The 19,757-nt window shown below is 45.3% G+C and overlaps 1 protein-coding gene across 1 annotated transcript; it reads left to right on the plus strand.

Moving 5' to 3' along the window:
* The first annotated feature begins 12,229 nt into the window (after positions 1 to 12,229).
* On the plus strand, positions 12,230 to 18,957 carry NRM (nurim). The gene is made up of 4 exons (XM_063291322.1): positions 12,230 to 12,462; positions 14,324 to 14,526; positions 14,777 to 14,953; positions 17,077 to 18,957. The coding sequence occupies exons 1-4, from the start codon at positions 12,300 to 12,302 to the stop codon at positions 17,395 to 17,397; spliced, it is 864 nt and encodes a 287-aa protein (XP_063147392.1). The 5' UTR covers positions 12,230 to 12,299; the 3' UTR covers positions 17,398 to 18,957.
* The last annotated feature ends 800 nt before the right edge of the window (positions 18,958 to 19,757 follow it).

Raw genomic sequence — 19,757 nt, forward strand, 5'->3', positions numbered from 1 at the left:
CTAAAGGTGAAGGTCAGAACAGGATGAAGCAGCGCACTCAGACACTAGAACCAGGGCTGGGCAACCAGAGTATGGGGAACCGAAATAGCCATCATCCCTGATTACAGGCTGTATGGGCTGTGCATGATGATAGTTTGGAAGGGGCCCAGCAGCATCAGGAGGACATTAGGTTGCACTTGTGCTTAGAAGAGAAAGAACGTGACTTGACAACCTGAATGGAAGGGCAACCGATTGTCCTCTGCAGGACAATCATTATTCCTCCTATGTGGATGCTGTCCTTTTAATGACAGTTATAGCACTGGAAAAAGTGTATTTGCCAAGCTTGTTACACAGTTGTAAAAAACATAGGCTAACACTGTAGATATTCTAGAGGTGACGGACTCGTCCCTGGGGGAGCTGGGGATGTTGACGACCGACAGGAAGCTCTGGCGTGGGGTGGTCCATGAAGTCACGAAGAGTCGGAAGCAACTAAATGAATAAACAACAACAACAAACACTGTAGGGGAAAATGTTATTGGATTCCCCAACGACAGGAAACTTCAGACAACATTTCTGTTTCCTGGAACCACGATCTTGTAAGGATCAAGTCTACCCCCTTGCAAGACTCCTGACTCAAGCATCCCAGACAGATGGCTGCCTAGCCTTTACTTGAACACATCAAGCAGCGAAGGGGACCCTGCCCACCATCCTTCTGAGTCATCGGTTGCATTGCTCGCCATGTTGTTGTTAGTGTTCAGATTTTCTTCCCCTAACATTCCTTCGAAATCTGCCTTCCTATAACTTCTTTCTTCCGGGTCTTGCACTGTTGAACATGGAGGAACAGGCTTTCTTCTATGTGGCACCTTTCAAGGTTGGGAGGTGGTCAAAAGTGGCTGTGCCAACCGTGTGATTGAAGCCCCCTCCCTTGTTTACATGTGTCGCAGTTGTAAAAAAAGGGTGGGACTTAACACAGTCACTGCTGCCATCTGGGCTGTTTTGACCTCCTTCTCCCAGGTGCTTCTGTTGAGGAGGTCTATGATGTCTCCCCAGATCATCCAGAGAAAGGCCTTGGGAAGGCTAATCATCTCAGCTTCTTCAATCTCTCTTCACAGAGCTTAGTTTCTAGTCTCCTGATTATCCTCATTGCATTCTCCAAATCTGTTCCAATATCTCTAAATATCTTTATCTTCTTAAGCCTACACAGTACTTGAGGCTGGATATAACCAAAGAATGACAAAGTAGAACAGTTATTTCCCACAGTGTCAAACTTACACTGTACTTTTGTTGTTGTGACCTAAAATTGGGTTTCCTCTTTTTTGCAACTCTAGTTGCAGAGTTTGTATTCAGTTTGCAATCCTCCCACCGCCGAGTCAGAAAGGAGCAGAATCACCGCCATACGGGGGCCCCGGCCTCCAAGCTGGGCAAGATGGATGCTGTGGTCGACAGTGCTGAAAGCTGCTGGGGGATCTAGCGGAATAAGGAGAGTTACACTTCCATCAGTTCCTGCCACAGGTTATCCATAAGGGCAAGCAGCGTGGTTTGGGTCCCATTCCCAAATCTGAAACCTGACTGCCATGGGCCCAGGTAATCCACTTCTTCCAAAATTCTTTGCCGTTTTCATTCCATCAGATTGTGTTTGTCTGTTTTCCAAAACAATCCTGTTACAGGTAGTCCTCACTGAACGACTGTTTGTTTAACGTCAGTCTGAAGTTACAACGGCCTCAGAAAAAGTGCTTTACGACCTGTATTCACACTTATGACTGTCACAAAATGTCTCACCCCCCTCCACAGTCACATGATTGCAATACAGGCACGTGGCAGCCAGCTCACATTTACAATCCGTTGCAGCATCCTGTGGTCACGTGATTGTGATTTGTGACCAGTTTCCGGCAAAACATGTCCATTGGGGAAGCTGGATTCACTTGTTGACCCATGATTCACTTAACAATCACAATGATTTGCTCAATGGCCATCGTAAAAATGGTTGTAAAATCAGGTCTAGTCACATGGTGATTCACTTCACAACCACACTGCTTAACAACCAGTTTTCCGGTCCCTACTGTTGTCATTAAGTGAGGACTACCTATCAATTTTCTGTGGTGGTTTTTGTGTTCATGGTCCAAGTCTTGAAAACCAAGAATAATTGCTCAAAACTGTCTAGGAAGCTCCCAGCTCTTTCTTACATCCAGGTTAAAATGCTAAGCACCCATCTTAGAGCTGGCAAAAAAGTATGCTGGTGCTAAATTTGCTGCCCTCGTCTTGCCACAGGCAGGTGGCTGCCAAAAGGTGGTGTCTTTATTTACTGCATGCAGGCACATTAACAAGCAGATTGAGTGGATTTTGCTCCTTCCCACCAGCTGTTGGGAAAATATCCATCAATCACTCTTTAATGTCAGCTTTCACTGGGGTGGAGATGGCTTTTAACATATGGATTGACCAGCAGATTTTGACATTTGTCAAAACCTGATTTGGTTTTGTACAAGTTTTTTACCCAGGTGTGTTCACAAAGGAGACTATCAGCTGATTCTGGAATAGCACTCTCCTGAAATGCACTAAACCAGTGACTAATCATCAGCTGATACCCAGAAGAGCACTAAATTCATGTTCAAGTGCAACTTGAACAAAGGCTGAGAGAGACAGGGAGAGCTACTCAATGAAGCAGCACAGAGAGTGATCCAGATATCTTTTCCTCTGTGCAGCACCACCATCACCACTACGAGACAGCTGCTGGTCAGCTGGAGACAGGTGGCGTCAGAATCAAATAAATCAAATCAAATTATCCAGGTCTCAGAGCAAAAGATCAGATTGGAGCCCTGGTTGGTTGTGGGAAAGAATCAGAAAAGAATCAGAATCTCCCCTCACCCAAAGAGGAATGGCTCTGGAAGACAGTGTCCAAGAACCACAAGACAGGGGACGCAGTTACCTCAGCTTAAGCCACTGATAGGTGCCACCCTCTGAGGTCTTCTGACTGTGGCACTGACCAAATGGCTGATGAAGTATGACTGACTGCACCCAGAGCTGCTTTGGCTTGTTGCTTGCTTAAAAGGGAAGACACAGTATTATCACAGGAATAGCTAAGTTCTGCTTTAAATTGTCTCAGATATGAGTTGGGGATGAAATCAAGGCAATATCATGAAGACAGGGCAGGAAAAAGAGATTGCTGGGGCATGTTCATACCATGGTTATGTGGAAGTGTGGAAGCCTTCAATGAGGTTTCAAATCCGTGTTATCACAATAACAATGCCAAAATGGCATAGGTAAAGGTAAAGGTTTCCCTCGACGTAAAGTCCAGTCGTGTCCGACTCTAGGGGGCGGTGCTCATCTCCGTTTCTAAGCCTTGGAGCCGGCGTTGTCATAGACACTTCCGGGTCATGTGGCCAGCATGACTCACGGAACGCCGTTACCTTCCCGCCGAAGCGGTACCTATTGATCTACTCACATTTGCATGTTTTCGAACTGCTTGGTGTGCAGGAGCTGGGACGAGCAACGGGAGCTCACCCCGCCGCACGGCATTTCAAGCCTTGTTTCTACCATGACCTTTAGAAATCTAAATTGCACCGTTCGTCTTCTCCAAATCATGCCCTCCCTTCAAATGTGTTAGATGTTGAATTGGGCATAAATGACCTTCTGGAATTCTCCATCAGATCTGTGGGCAGAGATAGTGGGTGGGCAATTTCTCAGAATTTCTCCAGGGAAAGGAAAAATTACATAAGAGTCTCTCAAGATCAGGAACCCCTTTTAGCAGGCAATGACTGCTACTGAAAAAGCCCCCTAGGAGGAGTTCCCACCAGATGGTTAGAAACCCAGCTCACCCTACTTCTGGAATTTGGTCCTTGGCATGCTGCACAAGGGGACGCGGTGGCGCTGAGGGTTAAACCGCTGAGCTGTCGATCGGAAGGTTGGCGGTTCGAAACCGCACGGCGGGGTGAGCTCCCATTGCTCGTCCCAGCTCCTGCTCACCTAGCAGTTCGAAAACATGCAAATGTGAGTAGATTAATTGGTACCGCTTCGGCGGGAAGGTAACGGCGTTCCGAGTCGTCATGCTGGCCACATGACCCGGAAGTGTCTACGGACAACGCCGGCTCTAACGGCTTAGAAACGGAGATGAGCACCGCCCCCTAGAGTCAGACACGACTGGACTTTACGTCAAGGGAAACCTTTACCTTTACCTATGCTGCACAAAATCCGGTAAGGCCTTCAAGCCAAAAGGAAGTTACACATTTGTGATGGATACTAATGAGCATTATAAAAATAATCATTACTCTCATACTTTTCTCAGCTACTAATTCATTAGGACATAAATCTCATCCAAGTTTGCAATGTGTATGTCGATTACCTAAATATTGACTTCATCACTGGATAATAACGAAAGATTGAAGCACTACAGGCTGCACCAGGAGTAAGTTTAGGCAGGAATTTTCCATTGCTGCATCTTCCTTGGTTAAGCAAGAAATCTTTACCTCTCGTACATGTAGGGACCTCACAGATGTGTCAAGGGCCTGATATCTATTTCACACATTTAGTGGGAAAGGGAAAGTATTTAAGTGGAACATGGAAATATGGAAAAGGACAAAGCAAGAAAACAAGATGGATAAAAGTTGTGAAGAAAGGTGTACATGGGGCTATTGGGTCCCATCCCCTTTCAAGGAGAGGAGGAGGAGGACTGGCAAGTCTTCACAAGCGTGAGACACAAATTCTCGACTGGGAAAAGAAAGCCTTGACAACCTGATACAGAGGATCGCTCTTTAAGGTTGCTCAAATGTTAGACATGGTGTAGCTCCCATCCCACATAGCTGGGCCGAAAAACCTGTTTGCCGCCCACGCACAACATTCTAAATAAACACTAGATAAAAAGGAACAAGGGATATGATTTGCCCTGGCCAGCGTACTCATCCTTAGGTATGTGCCTGAAGGTAGTTATCAGTCAGAAAATAATGCTTAAGTAAAGATCCATAGAGAAGATTAAAGTGGAAAAATCAAGATGAAATGGAGGCTGAGCATTGGACAGGTCATTTGGATGATAGATTTATTGGTTGAGTGGTTTATCAAGGACACAAAAAGAAAGGAATTTTGACCTGTCCTCAACAGGTTATAGTATCACTCCATCTTCCTTAGTTGCTGTTTTTCCACAGCAGATCAGCAATGAAAGCATGATCCAGCACCTCTTGAGCAGAAAACTGGGCTTCAGGAATATCTCCACTGTTTTGTATTCCTGCCTTCCTCCACAGTTATTCTATGCCATGCTCTGTTCAGTGAAAGACCTTCCATGAGAAGATCTTCTGGAAGGACTCCATAGGACATTTATACTGCTTGCAGCATGATCTGTGAGGCTCTGGAAAGATCCCGGGATCGGTTTGGTCCCTCTAGATCAGTGTTTCTCAACCTTGGCAATTTGAAGATGAGCGGACTTCAACTTCCAGAATTCCCCAGCCAGCAAGGGAAAACTGGGAGTTGAAGTCCACCCATCTTTAAGTTGCGAAGGCTGAGAAACCCTGATCTAGATCTAACTCCCTCCACTGGGTCCACTGTAAATGCTCCAGTCAGTTGCTGATCTTAGGTCAGTTAAGAGACACAGATAACAACACTCCAGGGTGAAATACTGGGCCTTCCTCACAGCAGCATGCAGAAACATAAGCTGCTGGCAGCAAAGCTAAACCTCACTCCACAGAGGAATAGTTATTCCATAGTATCATTCTGTACTATCACAGGAAACCAGACTTTTCCATTACAAGTCCTGAAAAAGTCATTAAGTGCGCCAAAGTGAAAACAGCATTTAAAAAATGCTATCTAGGATTTAGGAATTAGGATCCCAGGTATCATTTAACTAATATATTTCGAGGCTGTCTCATTAGCTGAAAGAATTGGCTGAGGAATTAATCAACGAAAGCTGGACACAACTGCATAGGAATCACAAATAAGCACAGTTTTACCTTTACGGATGATGAAGACCCATTATCGCCAATGCTGCTTTCTAACTTTTGCAATATTTATATGAAGAGAGTTGAGGCTGAAGAGAAGGCACCTCTTTGAGTGAATTCACACAGCATGCTAAGCCGTTTTTTAAATATTCCAGGAACGAGTTTTTAAAATTTGCACTGAAGTTCAACAGCACAATAGCCAGTTTTCAGTGGTGTGATTCTGGAGGTGCTGAAGGTTGCATACGGTCCATGGGTTGTAGGTTGCTGCCCCTTAAATTACCTCATGAGCCATGGTTTGCAAACAACAAGGGATGAAACCCAGAATCAATAAATAATGGAACTTGGCCAATATATGTGGAGATGCCCCTTGTATTTGAAGGTGGCAAGTGGCTTCAGGATAAAATACCCATTCAGGACCCAGCTCTCTCCTCTCCAGTTTTCTTTTAAAATGTAAGATTCCTTCTGCCTTGCAGCTGAAAAGGGATGGCAGAGGGGAGAAACTGAAGTCAGATGACATGGAACTCAGGCATTTGTCTGACATGGCCTCTACGGAGGTCTCATCCGCTGAGGACCAGAAGAAGAACAAGAGCTTGAAAGCCAAGGAATTTTCAGAGCCTTTGTCCAGCACAGCCAGCAGAAAGAGACATTTTGCAAGGAGATGTATCTGTGGGAGCCAGAGACCCAATCTCTCCAGCAGCTTACGTCAAAATGGCCATGGAGGCCAGGGCCCAGCAACCAGAGGGGAGCAACTGTGCCCGCAGCAGCCACAAGTGTTCAGTAGCAGCTGAGCAGAGCCGAGCCATTCTCTGTGTCATTGCCAAGACATCCAGTGAGGCATCACAGGCCATCTGTTTGGCAAGAAGTACCCTACAAACCACAATGGCTCACTTTTAAGGACATGCAACTATTAAATTCCATCCAACTTCTTTAAGGAGATGCTTGCACCCTTTCTGAAGTCCCTTTTCTTCCTCAGATCCAAGTAGATGCACATCCTTCCTGCTTTCACGTGTCACGCTGATCCCAACCTCCCACATTTTGCCTTAGGTGGGAATCCAACCGGTGTGTTCTCTTGTGGAAAGGAAAATGCTACAGCTGTGCGACATCCCAAGTAGCAATGTTCACTAAGGACGCTCATCCCCAGCACTTGCTTTAGGAACCCCTTTACTGCTGCTACTTCCTCAGCTGATGCCTCTAGAAGTCTTAAGATGGTGACCCCAAAATTCCCAACCAAATTTTAGAGTTTTATCTGCAGGTCCCCAAATTGGGTCAAAGAAATATTCCAGAGACTTGCAGGCACACTTCTTGCAAACAGGTAAAGATTGAGAAGACTCCAGAATGTGTGACTGGGGTTCAGGCTTCCTGCTTTATCAGCCCAAACTACTTCCTCTTAGCTCATGAACCCTAATTAAGGATTATTTTAATTGGCTGAGCAATGTGTTTTGTGTTCCTCAAGTAAAAAGAGTTACTGAATGAGTTGGCACAGTTGCTAACGATAATGAAGACCTCATATCTGGCTATACTCCTATTACTCTGACCCTCAATTATATTTTTAGGGCAAGAATCGCCATAAAACCATGACATGAAACTGAGAACCTTCTTCCAAATAAACAGTGTGGTTTGGCAGGACACTGCCCAGGTGAATCGAGGCAATAAAGAAAAAAAGAAATATAGCCACAAAATTCAAAATATTTATCCCTATATACAGTCGGTAGCTCTCGACATAAGACCATCAGTTTAGCGACTGTTTGAAGTTACGATGGTGCTGAAAAAAGTAACTTACAACCAGTCCTCCCACTTATGACCATCACAACATCCCTGCAGTCACATGATGAAAATTCAGGCACTTGGCAACCTGCATGTATTTAAACAGTTGCAGCATCCCAGGGTCATGTGATCGCCATTTGCAACCTTCCCAGCTGGCTTCCAACAAGCAAAGTCAATGGGGGAAGCCAGATCTGCTTAACAATCACATGATTCACTTAATGACCACAGTGACTCACTTAATGACTGTGGCAAAAAGTTGTAAAATCGAGCGTGACTTGCTTAAATGACCGCCTTGCTTAGGAACAGACATTCCAGTTCCAATTGTGGTTGTAAGTCAAGGACTACCTGTATCCTGCCTCTTTTGTAGGCCTCAGAAAACCAAACAAAATTGCTTCTGAGCAGTGTTTCTCAACTTGGCAACTTTAAGCAACACTGCTTTAAAGGCACGAAGCATATCAAGTGGCAAGTCCAGGAGCACAGGCAGGGATGCACCTACACTGCAGGGAGGAAGGTAAGTGAGCCCAGCTTCACAAAGAGGGTCTCACATCCAGTGATGTCTGGGGCAGGGCCCCTGGAGGCCACCAGAGACCCATGAATAACAACCACCACACCCCCACCCCTGCCCTGGAGTCATGGCTGATGCCACATTCAAAACCCTGGAGGGCACATTTCAGAGAGGGGAACCCCCCCACCTTCATGTTGTTGTTAGATGCCAACTCCATCAGCCTGAGGTCTTGCATGGCCTGAAGTCAGGGATGACAGAAGTTGCAATGGAGAAACAAAGATGCCCCGTGTCTAACATATGCAGGCATTTATCTCCCTATTTACAGGATATTCACATTGTTGTTGGCTCTGGCATGCAACTTTGCCTGCCAGACAATAACAGATTTTCAGCGAACTGAATCCAAAAAAATGAATCCAAGAAAATTATCAGAATTCTTTGTTCCTAATCTGTATTTCCTGTCCTTATTTTATTTTATTTATTTATTTGGGGTTTGTAGACCTCTCGTTGTCCCATCGACTTCAGTGGAAAAGAGTTAAGCACTGAATGGACTTTGAAAAATGTGCAGCAGTCCAATCCTTCACGTGCCTGCTCAGAAAAATCCCACTGAGTTCAAGGCATTTTTTTAATGACAATTCTTCTACCCTTCTTTTGATTTTGCATTGCCTTTGCCAAGAGTTGTAGGAATAAAGCAATATCTAATCTTCTCATGCCGGACCAGGCAGAATCTTCAGAACCACCCTGGCTTTCAGTGGATGTGCTGGACTGCCATCCCATCATCCCCAGCCAGCATGGCTAGCATCTAAAGGGGAAAGGCTGTGCTGCCCACTTATGTTGATACAGGCAGTGGTCTCCCTGCTTGATTCCAAAATGCTTCCAGGCTGAAAACAGAGACTCAGTGTTGCCCAAAAAACATGCCACCGAATATACTGCAGCTACTGAAGATAAAAACGGAGGAAGTGTTCTTGCTAAACTGAGCTGGGAAAAAAAGTTTCTGGATTACAGGCATAACAAGCAATGGATGTAAAAGCATAAAACACCAACATCACAGCCTGATGCATCCAAGAAAGTTTGGGGAAGGGGGATGTGGGATCAACATTTTATGCAGGACTAAAGAACCCATTCCTAAAAGTAGTTTGGAAGCAAGAAGGCCACCACGTCGTATACATTAACTTGTGTCAAGAACTGGGGCTTGTAGATTGCCAAAATAACTCACTGTCTCTTAAGGAGGTGAGTCACATCCCTTTGCTAGGGTGTGTTTAAGTCTGAAATATTGAAATATTTGGAGCACGAACCCATTATGTAACAGTTCAAATTGAACCAATGCATTACACCTAAATAATAAAGGCCTTGCATTCAAAGGTGAAGTATATCCTCATGCATCTCACAGAGGTAGGCTGTTTATCTGATTACTAATCTCCAATTTATAAAATAAACTGCATCAGATTCATTTTATACAATCAAATGTAATGATACGTGATTTAATTATTAGCATGCCCTGCAATATTCTCTGTTCTTTTCAGAGTAGTTTCTGCTTTTGAAGAATGGCTATCCTTAGTCTCTCAGAAACCACAAAGTGTCTGTGTGTGAGGCATCTCTTTCGCAGATTAGGTCCTCCTCCTTTGTTGATTTTAATAATAATAATAATATTAATAATAATTTATTAAACTTATATGCCCCCTGACTGCCAATGACTCTGAGCAGCTCACAACTGTCAAAACAAAGACATTACAATAAAACCAATAAAAGGCAGAAAAAAAGATTTAAAGTGTTGGAAGTTTTGGCAAATCCAGCATGCCTCATTAACATGTAAATTAAGTTGCCCACAATGCAACTCTGAGGAAGCTGTTTGTTGCCACTCCCACTTCCCCTCTCTCTCTCTTCCATCTTGTCCACCCAGGGGGAGGCAGCATGGATGCTGCTCTCTTCATCAGGGTCATGTGCTTGGGCCTTGATGAGGGATTCTGCCCCTTTCTTTCACACACCTCTTGGCAGCTGTAGGGCTGAGAGTTTAGGGCAAACTATGTAATTAGAAAGAAAAGAAAGAACAAAGGAACTTCATTTTTTCCCACCAAGATGGATGTAGCAGAAGCAACAAAGAATAAAGTCAGTAAGCTTCTTTTTACTTCTTAACCTAATCTGTCTAAGCGTGTGATTCTTTATGCTTGGGAGAGCTGAATGTGTAAGAGCAATAACCTGTGTTTCTCTGGCATGCTCATTGAAGCTATCTAAGGTAATTTCCTTTTTCTGTGCCAGCTTCTCAGCTGTGTTATAAGCTCTGCTCCATTTCAGTGGTTCTAGCAGGCCCCTGAATTGGCTTCATAAAGATGGCAAGAACGACAGACCAGATGGAAACGAAGGAAGGGCCTCACTCTCCCTCGCCAAAGGCCTGGGCGAAGAGCCAGGTCTTTAAGGCCCTTCAAAATACCAGCAGATGGGAGCCGTTTGAATCTTGGGGGGAACCTCATTCCAGGGGCTGTTACAGAGAAGGCCCACTTCTGGAGTGCCAATAGGTGGTATCGTTTAATTAATGGAACCTGGAGCGCGCCAACCCTGCCAGACCGAACCAGCTGGGTGGATACTTTTAATTATGAAATTGACCTCTGAAGCAGTAAAAAGGCCAATGTGGACCCTTTTCCTATTAACCATTATTTTGGGGCACAGGTTCTCCAGATGAACTGAGCCTTCTTTGCTGGTGGACTTTCTCCAGGCTTGAGAGGAACCATTTACAGGGCTTCACCAGGACAGGAAATGAAACCAGATGTTTCTTAAAAGCACACCTTTGTGGTTGTGATGTCACAGAGCTGCCATTACTAAGGGTAGGCCATACTGGCTGGGAATCCTGGAAGCTGCCAGCTCAGCACATCTGGAAGGCCCCGATTGGGGAAGGCTTATCTTCTGATGCAAAGCATTAGTCACCCTGCAGTATGGAACTGAGCTTGACTTGGGGATGTCATTGTTTGTTTAAATTAACAGAACAGGGACCATGATGCTTGACATCCAACTGCTGAAGGATTTTATCTGACCATAACTTTTAAAAGAAGGATGGAAGGAAAGAAGAGGACGTCCAGCAGCAAGGGGGATGGACTCAGTTACAGCTGCAACCGGGGCAGTGTTGGAAGACCTGAAGGGCCAGGTTAGGGACAGAGCATCATGGAGAAAACCTATCTATATGGTCCACTGTAGCCTATTCTATCCCATTTTATTATATCTCACTTTGTTTTCTTTTATTGTATCTTACTGTGGCTCATGCCTATGCTTTGATACGGTCAACTGACTAATCAATGAAGTATACTGTAACTATCTATGTGGTCACTAGGAGCTGATGGCACATAAGCAAGCGATCAAGTTTTTAAATTGATGGTTTGGCAATTGCATAAAGTACATTTATACTAAAAAGCTCCCTCCAGCCAGGGTAGGCGCAACACCTGGGTACCGCATCCATCCAGTCCTGCTACAGGAAAGGCACTGCCTGCCCGGGTATTTTTCCTGCTTCCCAGCCTCCTCCAAGAATTCCCAGGTTTCCCCATCCAAGGACGAACTGGTTGCCGTCTGGGATAAACCCCGTGAAACGTTGCTGCCCCCTGCTGAGGCTCTTAAGCCTTCCCCGACTTTGCCGGACCTTGTTGGACGTTTAATAGCCTGGAACGAGGTGTGTGAATTCTCTGGCTAAGAGGCAGCGGTGGCGGGATCGCCAAGACATTTCACAAGCCACAGCAATATCTCTGGGCAGCCGGAACTCAAAGCGACCGGCTCTGTTCTTGCTCCTCTTTTTCCTAACGCGGGCCCAAGGGCAGGGTAGTGTTTGCTCCGCTTTCCTTTGGGCGTGATCCCGCGACGGGAACGCCGGGAGTTGCTCTTTAGCGAATGGATTGCTGGCGTGACGTCAGGGACCCAGAGTGTGGCAGCGTAATAGGCGTCAACGTCACGGGATCCCTAAAGAAGGGCTCCCCCTCCGATGTAGGTGACGTCACTAGAAAGCAGGCGGGCCTGGGAATTCTAGGGAAGCCCTCTCGCTCGGGGGCGGGGGCACGCCGCGGGGGTGACGTCACAGGGGGGCGGGTGGGCTCCGGGAAAAGCCCCTCCCGCAGCGGGGCGTTGCTTCCAGGCGGCGGGAGAAGCACCTTTTCCCCGCCATGGCCGTTCTGCCGTTCCTGTTGCTGATCCCGGCCCTGGGCGGCTTCTTGTTCACCTTCGGGACCGGCGTGGAGCTGATCCGCTTTATTTCCCTCCGCGCCCTCTTTCTGCAGCTGCCCGCGGGGGCGGCGTCCCCTCCCCACGGAACCGGCGCGAATCGAGGTAGGAAGGGGCGATCCTGGAGCAGGACCTCTGATTTGGGTTGTGGTGTGGTGTGGTTCGTCTTCGGGACACTGTTGGAAGGATTTTTGATTATTTCAGCCTCTCCGATCGAAAGACTCCCAGGTGGGAGAACGAGCAATCGATACCGCGAGGTATCTAAAATAGGGAATTAAAACGAGCGCGCCCCGTTTGCAGCGCCGGGGAGATTTTCGTGCTTGAGCCCTTGCGCGTTCTGTTGCAACACTTCGAGCTACGCTTGCTTCTGCCCAGAAGCCCTTTGGAAACCTGCGAAGACTGTACTGTACACAGAAATGAATGAAGGCTCCTCCCTGCTGCCAAAAACTTATAGCTGGGCATGAACGCTGCACAAAGAGGGAGCTTGATTTACGGTGCAGGTGGTCCTTGCTTAACAACCACAATTGGGACCAGAATTTTGGTTGCTAAGTGAAGCGGTTATGAAGGGAATCTCACCCAATTTTACAACTTTTTTTGTGGCGGTTGTTAAGTGAATCACCACAGGTGTTAAGCGAACCTTGTGGTTGTTAACAGGTTGTTCCCCATTGATTTTGCTTGCCAGAAGCTGGCCAGGAAGGTTGAAAATGGTGATCACGTGACCACCGGACTCTGCAATAGTCATAAATGCAAACTGGTCGCCAAACACCCAAATCGTGATCATGTGACCACAGGGACACTGACTGTCATGTGAAGACCAGTCATAAGTCGGTTTTTTCAGCACCTTTGTAAGTTGAACCATCACTAAACAAATGGTCATTAAGCAAGGACTACCTGTAATGGACTGCATGACCAAACCTATCATTGGCTGCGCTCTATTTATTTATTTGTTTGTTTGTTTGTTTATGGGTTATTTATAAAAATAATAAAGGTGGGATACAAATTAAATAAATAAATAAATAAATATAGTAAACCCAAACAGGAAATCCTCATTGTGGCTTAGACTGTTGTGTGAATCCAACCAGTGATGGTGTATTTAACAAACCATTGTCTAATTACAGCTTCATATGATATTGGGAGCAGTCAAACTCTATCATTCAGCTGTCCTCTACTAAGAATTCTTGGTTCTTCCTGCCCCCCAACAGCTGTTAGGTCAAAACCTTGCAGTAATGCTGGAAGCCATCGTTGGCAGAATTCTGCTCCTACAAAAATTTGATCAAGGATTAGGGCTGATTTTGAGGAGGTCAGCTTCAGCCCATGCTCAGCCACAGGAAGCTATGTACAAAGTTTTTAAGCTAATCAAACTGATAATTTTCCCTTCTTTTACCAGCTTTGGATTGCAAACATTACACTCTTTTTATGCTTTCTGCAGTTGGCATGAACACTCTGGGCTCCTGGGTCAGCTGTGCCCACCAGATTTTGAGGTGCAATTTGGAAAATACGAGCTAAATAAATAAAACCAGATTTCTAAATGCCGGTGTCCTTCTTTCACGTCCCCAGCAGTTCTTCAGACAGGGATGTACAGACTATGGACTGCATGAGACTTCAGAATTTCTTTTTGTAGCCCCAGAGCATCCCTCAATGCTAGCTGTCGGTATAATAATTTTTAGGCAGGGGTTCTCTGAGACCTCAAAATTATTTCAAGGGTTCCTCTAGGGCAGTGTCTCTCAACCTTGGCCACTTTAAGTTGGGTGGACTTCAACTCCCAGAATTCCCCAGCCAGCACAACTGGCTGGGGAATTCTGGGAGTTGAAGTCCGCCCAACTTAAAGCGGCCAAGGTTGAGAGACACTGCCCTAGGGTAAAAAGGTTGAGAAAGGCTACAATAAGATTTATAAACTATCTTGGTAGATCTTGTTTTATATCCTGTTTTATACAGGGTGCAAGATTCCTCAAATTTTCTCTTGCAGATGTTACCTCTAATCCTCAATGGGAAACTGCCCTGAGGGATCCCAAGATTCTGCACCCCCTAACAGTGGATATGGGCCTGATCATCCTTTTCATCCTGCAGCACAGCCTTATGGCTTCTGACCGGGTCAAACACTGGACCTGCAGCTGCTTTGGGGTCTTGCAAAGATCAATCTATGTTTTTTGCACAGACATAACCCTTCAGGTAGGTAGGAATATTGCTTTAGGGTAATAAAGTGGGAAGTTGTAAGAGCTAGGAGCTTTTATTTGTCATTATATTGCAAAGTACAATTGGGTTTCTCTCTTAGCTAGGGGCAGTGGGCATTTTGTTTACTTAATTTATTCATTTATTTTTGTCATATTTCTTTACCGCCCATCTCATATTGTAACAACTCTGGGCAGTTAAATATCCTAGCAATGCCTGCTAGTAATGTAATTTTTCCCTTTTAATGTAGTTGCTGATGAGGTATTGGCAGCCAGTACAGGATGGTCCCATGCTCTGGAATATGAATACGGAGCCATGGATCACTTGGGTTCCACTCATCTGCTTTATCCTCCATTTCATCTCCTGGCTAATCATCTTTAGCATCATTCTCATCTTTGATTATGCAGAACTGATGGGAGTCAAACAGGTACTGTGCTGTATTTGTTTTCCATTTCACATTTCTGCATTTGGTGAGCAAAGCTTCAGGCAATAGAGTGCATTTTGAGAAATAAAAACATGGCAGGCCCAGAGCAATTTTGGAAGCCTGGACCTTTTATTGACCTCTTCCGGGGTCAGTTTGGCTCCAGATGAGAAGCAAAAGCATGCTACAGGGTTCACACATTTTACGCCACAGTCATCTGGGTTAACATAAGTTTATTTCATTGTTGTTTATTAATAACACGCTAAAGAAGCACATGGTGGCAAAGCCACAATTTACAGGATGGGCGCCACACTGTCAAAGCTCAAACAAGACCCAGAATGTTTTAGTATAATTCAGTGTTTCTCAACCTTGGCAGCTTTAAGATGTGTGGACTTCAACTCCCAGAATTCCCTAGCCAGCAAGGTCCACACATCTTAATGCTGCCAAGATTGAAAAACACTGGTATAATTTGGGAACCCAACATTTCTGCATTGGGTCAGTCTGCCATAACAGCCTTCCCTGTTTCAGGGATGGCCTTGTAAGATGGCAAGAGGAGCTGCTTGGGCAAAGGGGTCTGCAAGTTTTTAAAGTCAGGATGGCAACCACAACCATGGGATCAACACCACACCCTAACCCTTTTTAACATGCGATGCAGGATCCAGTCACATGTTTGTGGCCATCGTCTTGGCTTTTCTGACACCCCAGCAGACACTCCCAAGCTTGCGTTGGTAGTTTTCTAGGATCCTTGTACAATTGCTGTGTAATCTCCCTTGTTTAGAGAGCCACTGAATACTGATGGCTGGAGAACAACAGCCCAAGATGGCCTGTTGGCTTAACATAGGAATCTGCTCTAGAGGGATGCAGAGTGTTGTCTTGTCTTGCCAGTATTCTCTGCAACAAGGGAGGAAACTAAACTTCCAGGAGGGATGTGATTGTTTTATCTCAGAGTCTGTGATATGCAGGGGGCCAAATCTTTTTTTTTCCCCTTTGCTTTGGGAAATGTTTCTGGGGTTAATGATCGCACTGCCCGAAATCCTGGTGGCAGGAAGAACTGCAAAGCACGTGCACTGTTACTAAGCTAGGTCAGAGAAGAGGCCACTGCTGGATTGTATGGACTTAGACTGGCTTAGCAGACCTGTTCTTACCTTTGGTGCAAGAAAAGCATTACAGGTAGTCCTCACTTAAAGACTGCAGTTGGGACCAGAATTTCAGTCGCTAAGCGGTGCGGTCATTAAGGAGGCATCACATGACTGAACCCGATTTTACGACCATTTTTACTGAAGTCATTAAGCAAATCACTGCGTTCGTTAAGCAAATCAATGGTTCCCTATTGATTTGGCTTGTTGGAAGCCAGCTGAGAAGGTCACAGATCGCGATCACATGACCACAGTGTGCTGCAGCCAGTCATACAGGTAGTCCTTGCTTAACAACCATTTGTTTAGTGACAGTTCAGACTTATGATGGTACTGAAAAAAATGACTTGTAACCGGTCCTCACACTTATGACCATCGCCGCGTCCCTGTGGTCACGTGATCACGATTTGGGCACTTGGCAAGCAGTTCACATTTATGACCATCACAGCATCCCATGGTCACATGATTGCCATTTTGACCTTCCTGTCTGGCTTCTGGCAAGCAAAATCACTGCAAGGATGGGTTGTAAATAACTTTTTAGCCATGTCATATCTCTGAACCATCGTTAAATGAATGGTCGCTAAGCAAGGACTACCTGCATAGTGCATGATTGCTAGATTCTGGCATCTGATGTAGCCCTGCATATCCTCAGGGTGTCAACATTTCTTCCAAGCATCACTTTATTTAATATAATTTAGAAGCTGCCCAACTCCAGATGACTCTGGGTGGCTTACGCTTAAAAAATCAGGAATGATAAAAAATAAACAGATCATACCCATCCAGAAGACAAGCTGTCTGTAACAACCAGTACATCCTGCAGGGGCTCAACTACGACCCTGCCCCAAGGCCTGGCAGAAAACCGCACCTGGTGTTGTGCTACAGACCGGAATCCCGCTGTTCCTCCCTAGAATCTGCAGACAGCCCCTAGCCACCTTAGCAGCATCTAAAATCTGGGGGTGCCTCTATAGTAAACAGACGTTGCTCTCATTTCACCAGGTTTATTACTACTGCTTGGGCATGGGGGACCCTTTGGCTGTGAAGTCCTCGCGGGCCGTCCGCCTCTACGCCCACCTTCGCCATCCGTTGTATGTGGAGTTTCTCCTCATCCTCTGGGCTGTCCCCTGCCTCTCCCTTGACCGCCTGCTTCTGGCCTCCCTCTTCACTGCCTACCTTACCTGTGCACACAGCCTCGATCACCAAGACTATCTCTACCTGCGTGCCCAGCTGGACAAGAAACTCCAGATCTTCTCCCAGGAAGAGGCAGCTTATGAGGGCTTGTTGGCTCAAAACGGCCCCTCAGACTACAAGGACAACTGAGCAAGGGTGTGGATAGGTACCAATTTTGGTTGCGGGGGGGTGTTTGGCTTTTGGGGGGTCTGTCTGCCAGGTCCCTGCTTGCAAAGCACTGAATGATGCACTGTGTCTTGTCTCGGTTGTGCCTTTATGCATACAGGACTTGGTGGGCTACCAGAAAAATGATGAGTTCTGGCATCCAGTGGGCCCAGTCTCTTGTAACTCCTTAAAAGAATCTTTCCTAAGCTGGTGTTCTCCAGATGTTACGGACTGCAACTCCATTGTCCTTAACAGCAGTAGTGGATGGGGATGGTGGGAGTTTTAATGCAACACATTTGGAGAACATCAAATAGGAAAAGTCTGGACTGAAACACACTGCTGGACTACTTGTGTGGCTAGATCATGGCATGGAGGTGCTGTTTAGCATCTCATGGGAGGAGGCCTGGGTTGACCCCAGCCTAGAGTATTAAGGAGATCCATTTGGATCATAAAGTTTTCTCACTCTAACGAAAATCCTTAGTAATGGTTGAAGGCTAACTATAGTTGGCTTTCTTTCCTGGCAGGCTCTGCATTTGTTGGTTGCGTGGCAGGCAAGCAATTGGTTAAACAATGTGTCCAGCCCTGGAAAAGTGGTATTTGTTGGGATTTGGCTGTTTTTAAGAGCATAGCAGCCCTTTTTGGGTAAAAAAATGGGGGAAAGTAACTGCTCTTTAGCTCTTTAATGCTCTGCTTTGACCAAGAGAATGTGCAAGAAGTTCCTCCTTTAAAAATTAACAGCATGTTTTTATTGATTTCAGATTAGCTTTTGCTGAGCTCTTGCCACAACGATTTTTAATCATAGTATTTTAACCTCTGCCAACATGCAGTAATTATTTTTAAAATACTAACAGCCAAGTGCACTTATTTGGGAGAGCATGTTATGAGGGGATTATAGATGCATTTCTCCAATGTAATAGCAAGGAAGCACATGTATGCGTAGATGTGTGTGCGTGATTATTTAAGCTGCTTAATTACTGTTGCAAAGGTGTCTTGTTTCTGAGATGAAAGTTTACTTGGGTCATAGAAGAAAAACAGCATTCAAAAAGATTCCAGTCCCAGGGCTAATACTAATATCTTAATATTAGATATTCAGAGTGATTTCCAAATCTCTCACCAGAAGATTTTTTAAAAAAAGATTATCTTGATTAATGGAAACTTTTCCAGCGTTGGAGTTCTCAGATACAGCTGTCCTTTGCACCAAATACTCCTTTAAAAAGCCCTCTTCAATGCGGCACCTTTCAGACCCATTAAATTATAGCTCCCCTCCTCGCCCGTCATTATGTCACATGGGTGATGTGAGACTCACATCTGGGGTGCATCCAGCAGCAACCACAAGGAGGGTCAAAAAAGTCAACATAGTGGGCATGATTGAAGGCCCACCCCTTTTGTAGGTGTATAAAGGAGCAGGACTTACTTTGATAGAGGTATCATGATGCCCATCTTGAGTTTTTGAACCCTCCCCATAGGATGCCACTGGGGGCACCAGTTTGCAAAGGTTGTGGGCAATGGAGATCCTGCACTTGAGTGGCTTAGCATAGGGTTCCTCAACCTTGGCCACTCTAAGCTGTGCGGACTTCAACTCCCAGAATTCCACAGCTGGCTGTGGAATTCTGGGAGTTGAAGTCCGCACAGCTTAGAGTGGCCAAGGTTGAGGAACCCTGACGTAGCAGGAAAGTCCTTCAACATCCTCCATGAAGTCTGTTCCATCACTCTAACACTAGGAGTAAAATGCCTGGTTCCTCCCTATGTCCAAATGCCTATTCAGTTGTAATTCTTCTGTTTGTTAAAGGTACAGGAAACTTCTAAATATAGCAGGAGGAGGAAAGTTAAAATTTCTAGGCTGTCGCTGCCTAACTAAGGTCTGTTTCTTCTGCCTTATTTTACAGTGTACTGGAACAGCGCCAGTAATGCTTTTCAAATGTTGCCATGCCCTTGTTGTAGATGGATATTTTAATTCCGTGTCTTAGTGGTAATGAGGCTTTTTTAAAAAAGAAATCTTGGATTTCAATGCAAAAAAAAATGTAATCTATTTTTTTAAAAAAGGTAACACCTTTGCCTGTTTGCCTGTGTTCTCTTGCAACTTGTTTTTAAAGCCTGCGACCTTCCTTGTGAGTGGGTTTCCACTCCTATTTCTAACCAACATGCCTAGTGGTTCCTTAGGATGAAAGATGTAATTCAGTATTTTTAAGAAAACTTAAGATTTTTTTTTTTTTTTTTTTTTGCTGAACTTTGGCAGGTAATCTCTCAGATTCATAGATTGCACTAAGCCATCATTTGTTAAACCATGGTTCATTGAATAAGCCACCGTTGCCTGAGAATACATGACATGTTAAGCCAAAACCAAA

Source organism: Candoia aspera, chromosome 2, assembly GCF_035149785.1.
Source record: "Candoia aspera isolate rCanAsp1 chromosome 2, rCanAsp1.hap2, whole genome shotgun sequence".
In the NCBI taxonomy this organism is placed as follows: domain Eukaryota; kingdom Metazoa; phylum Chordata; class Lepidosauria; order Squamata; family Boidae; genus Candoia; species Candoia aspera.

Coding starts and splice junctions, on each gene's coding strand:
- NRM (XM_063291322.1), top strand. CDS start 12,300: ATGGCCGTTCTGCCGTTCCTGTTGCTGATCCCGGCCCTGGGCGGCTTC. Junction 12,463..14,323: donor CGGAACCGGCGCGAATCGAG/GTAGGAAGGGGC, acceptor TTTCTCTTGCAG/ATGTTACCTCTAATCCTCAA. Junction 14,954..17,076: donor AACTGATGGGAGTCAAACAG/GTACTGTGCTGT, acceptor TCATTTCACCAG/GTTTATTACTACTGCTTGGG.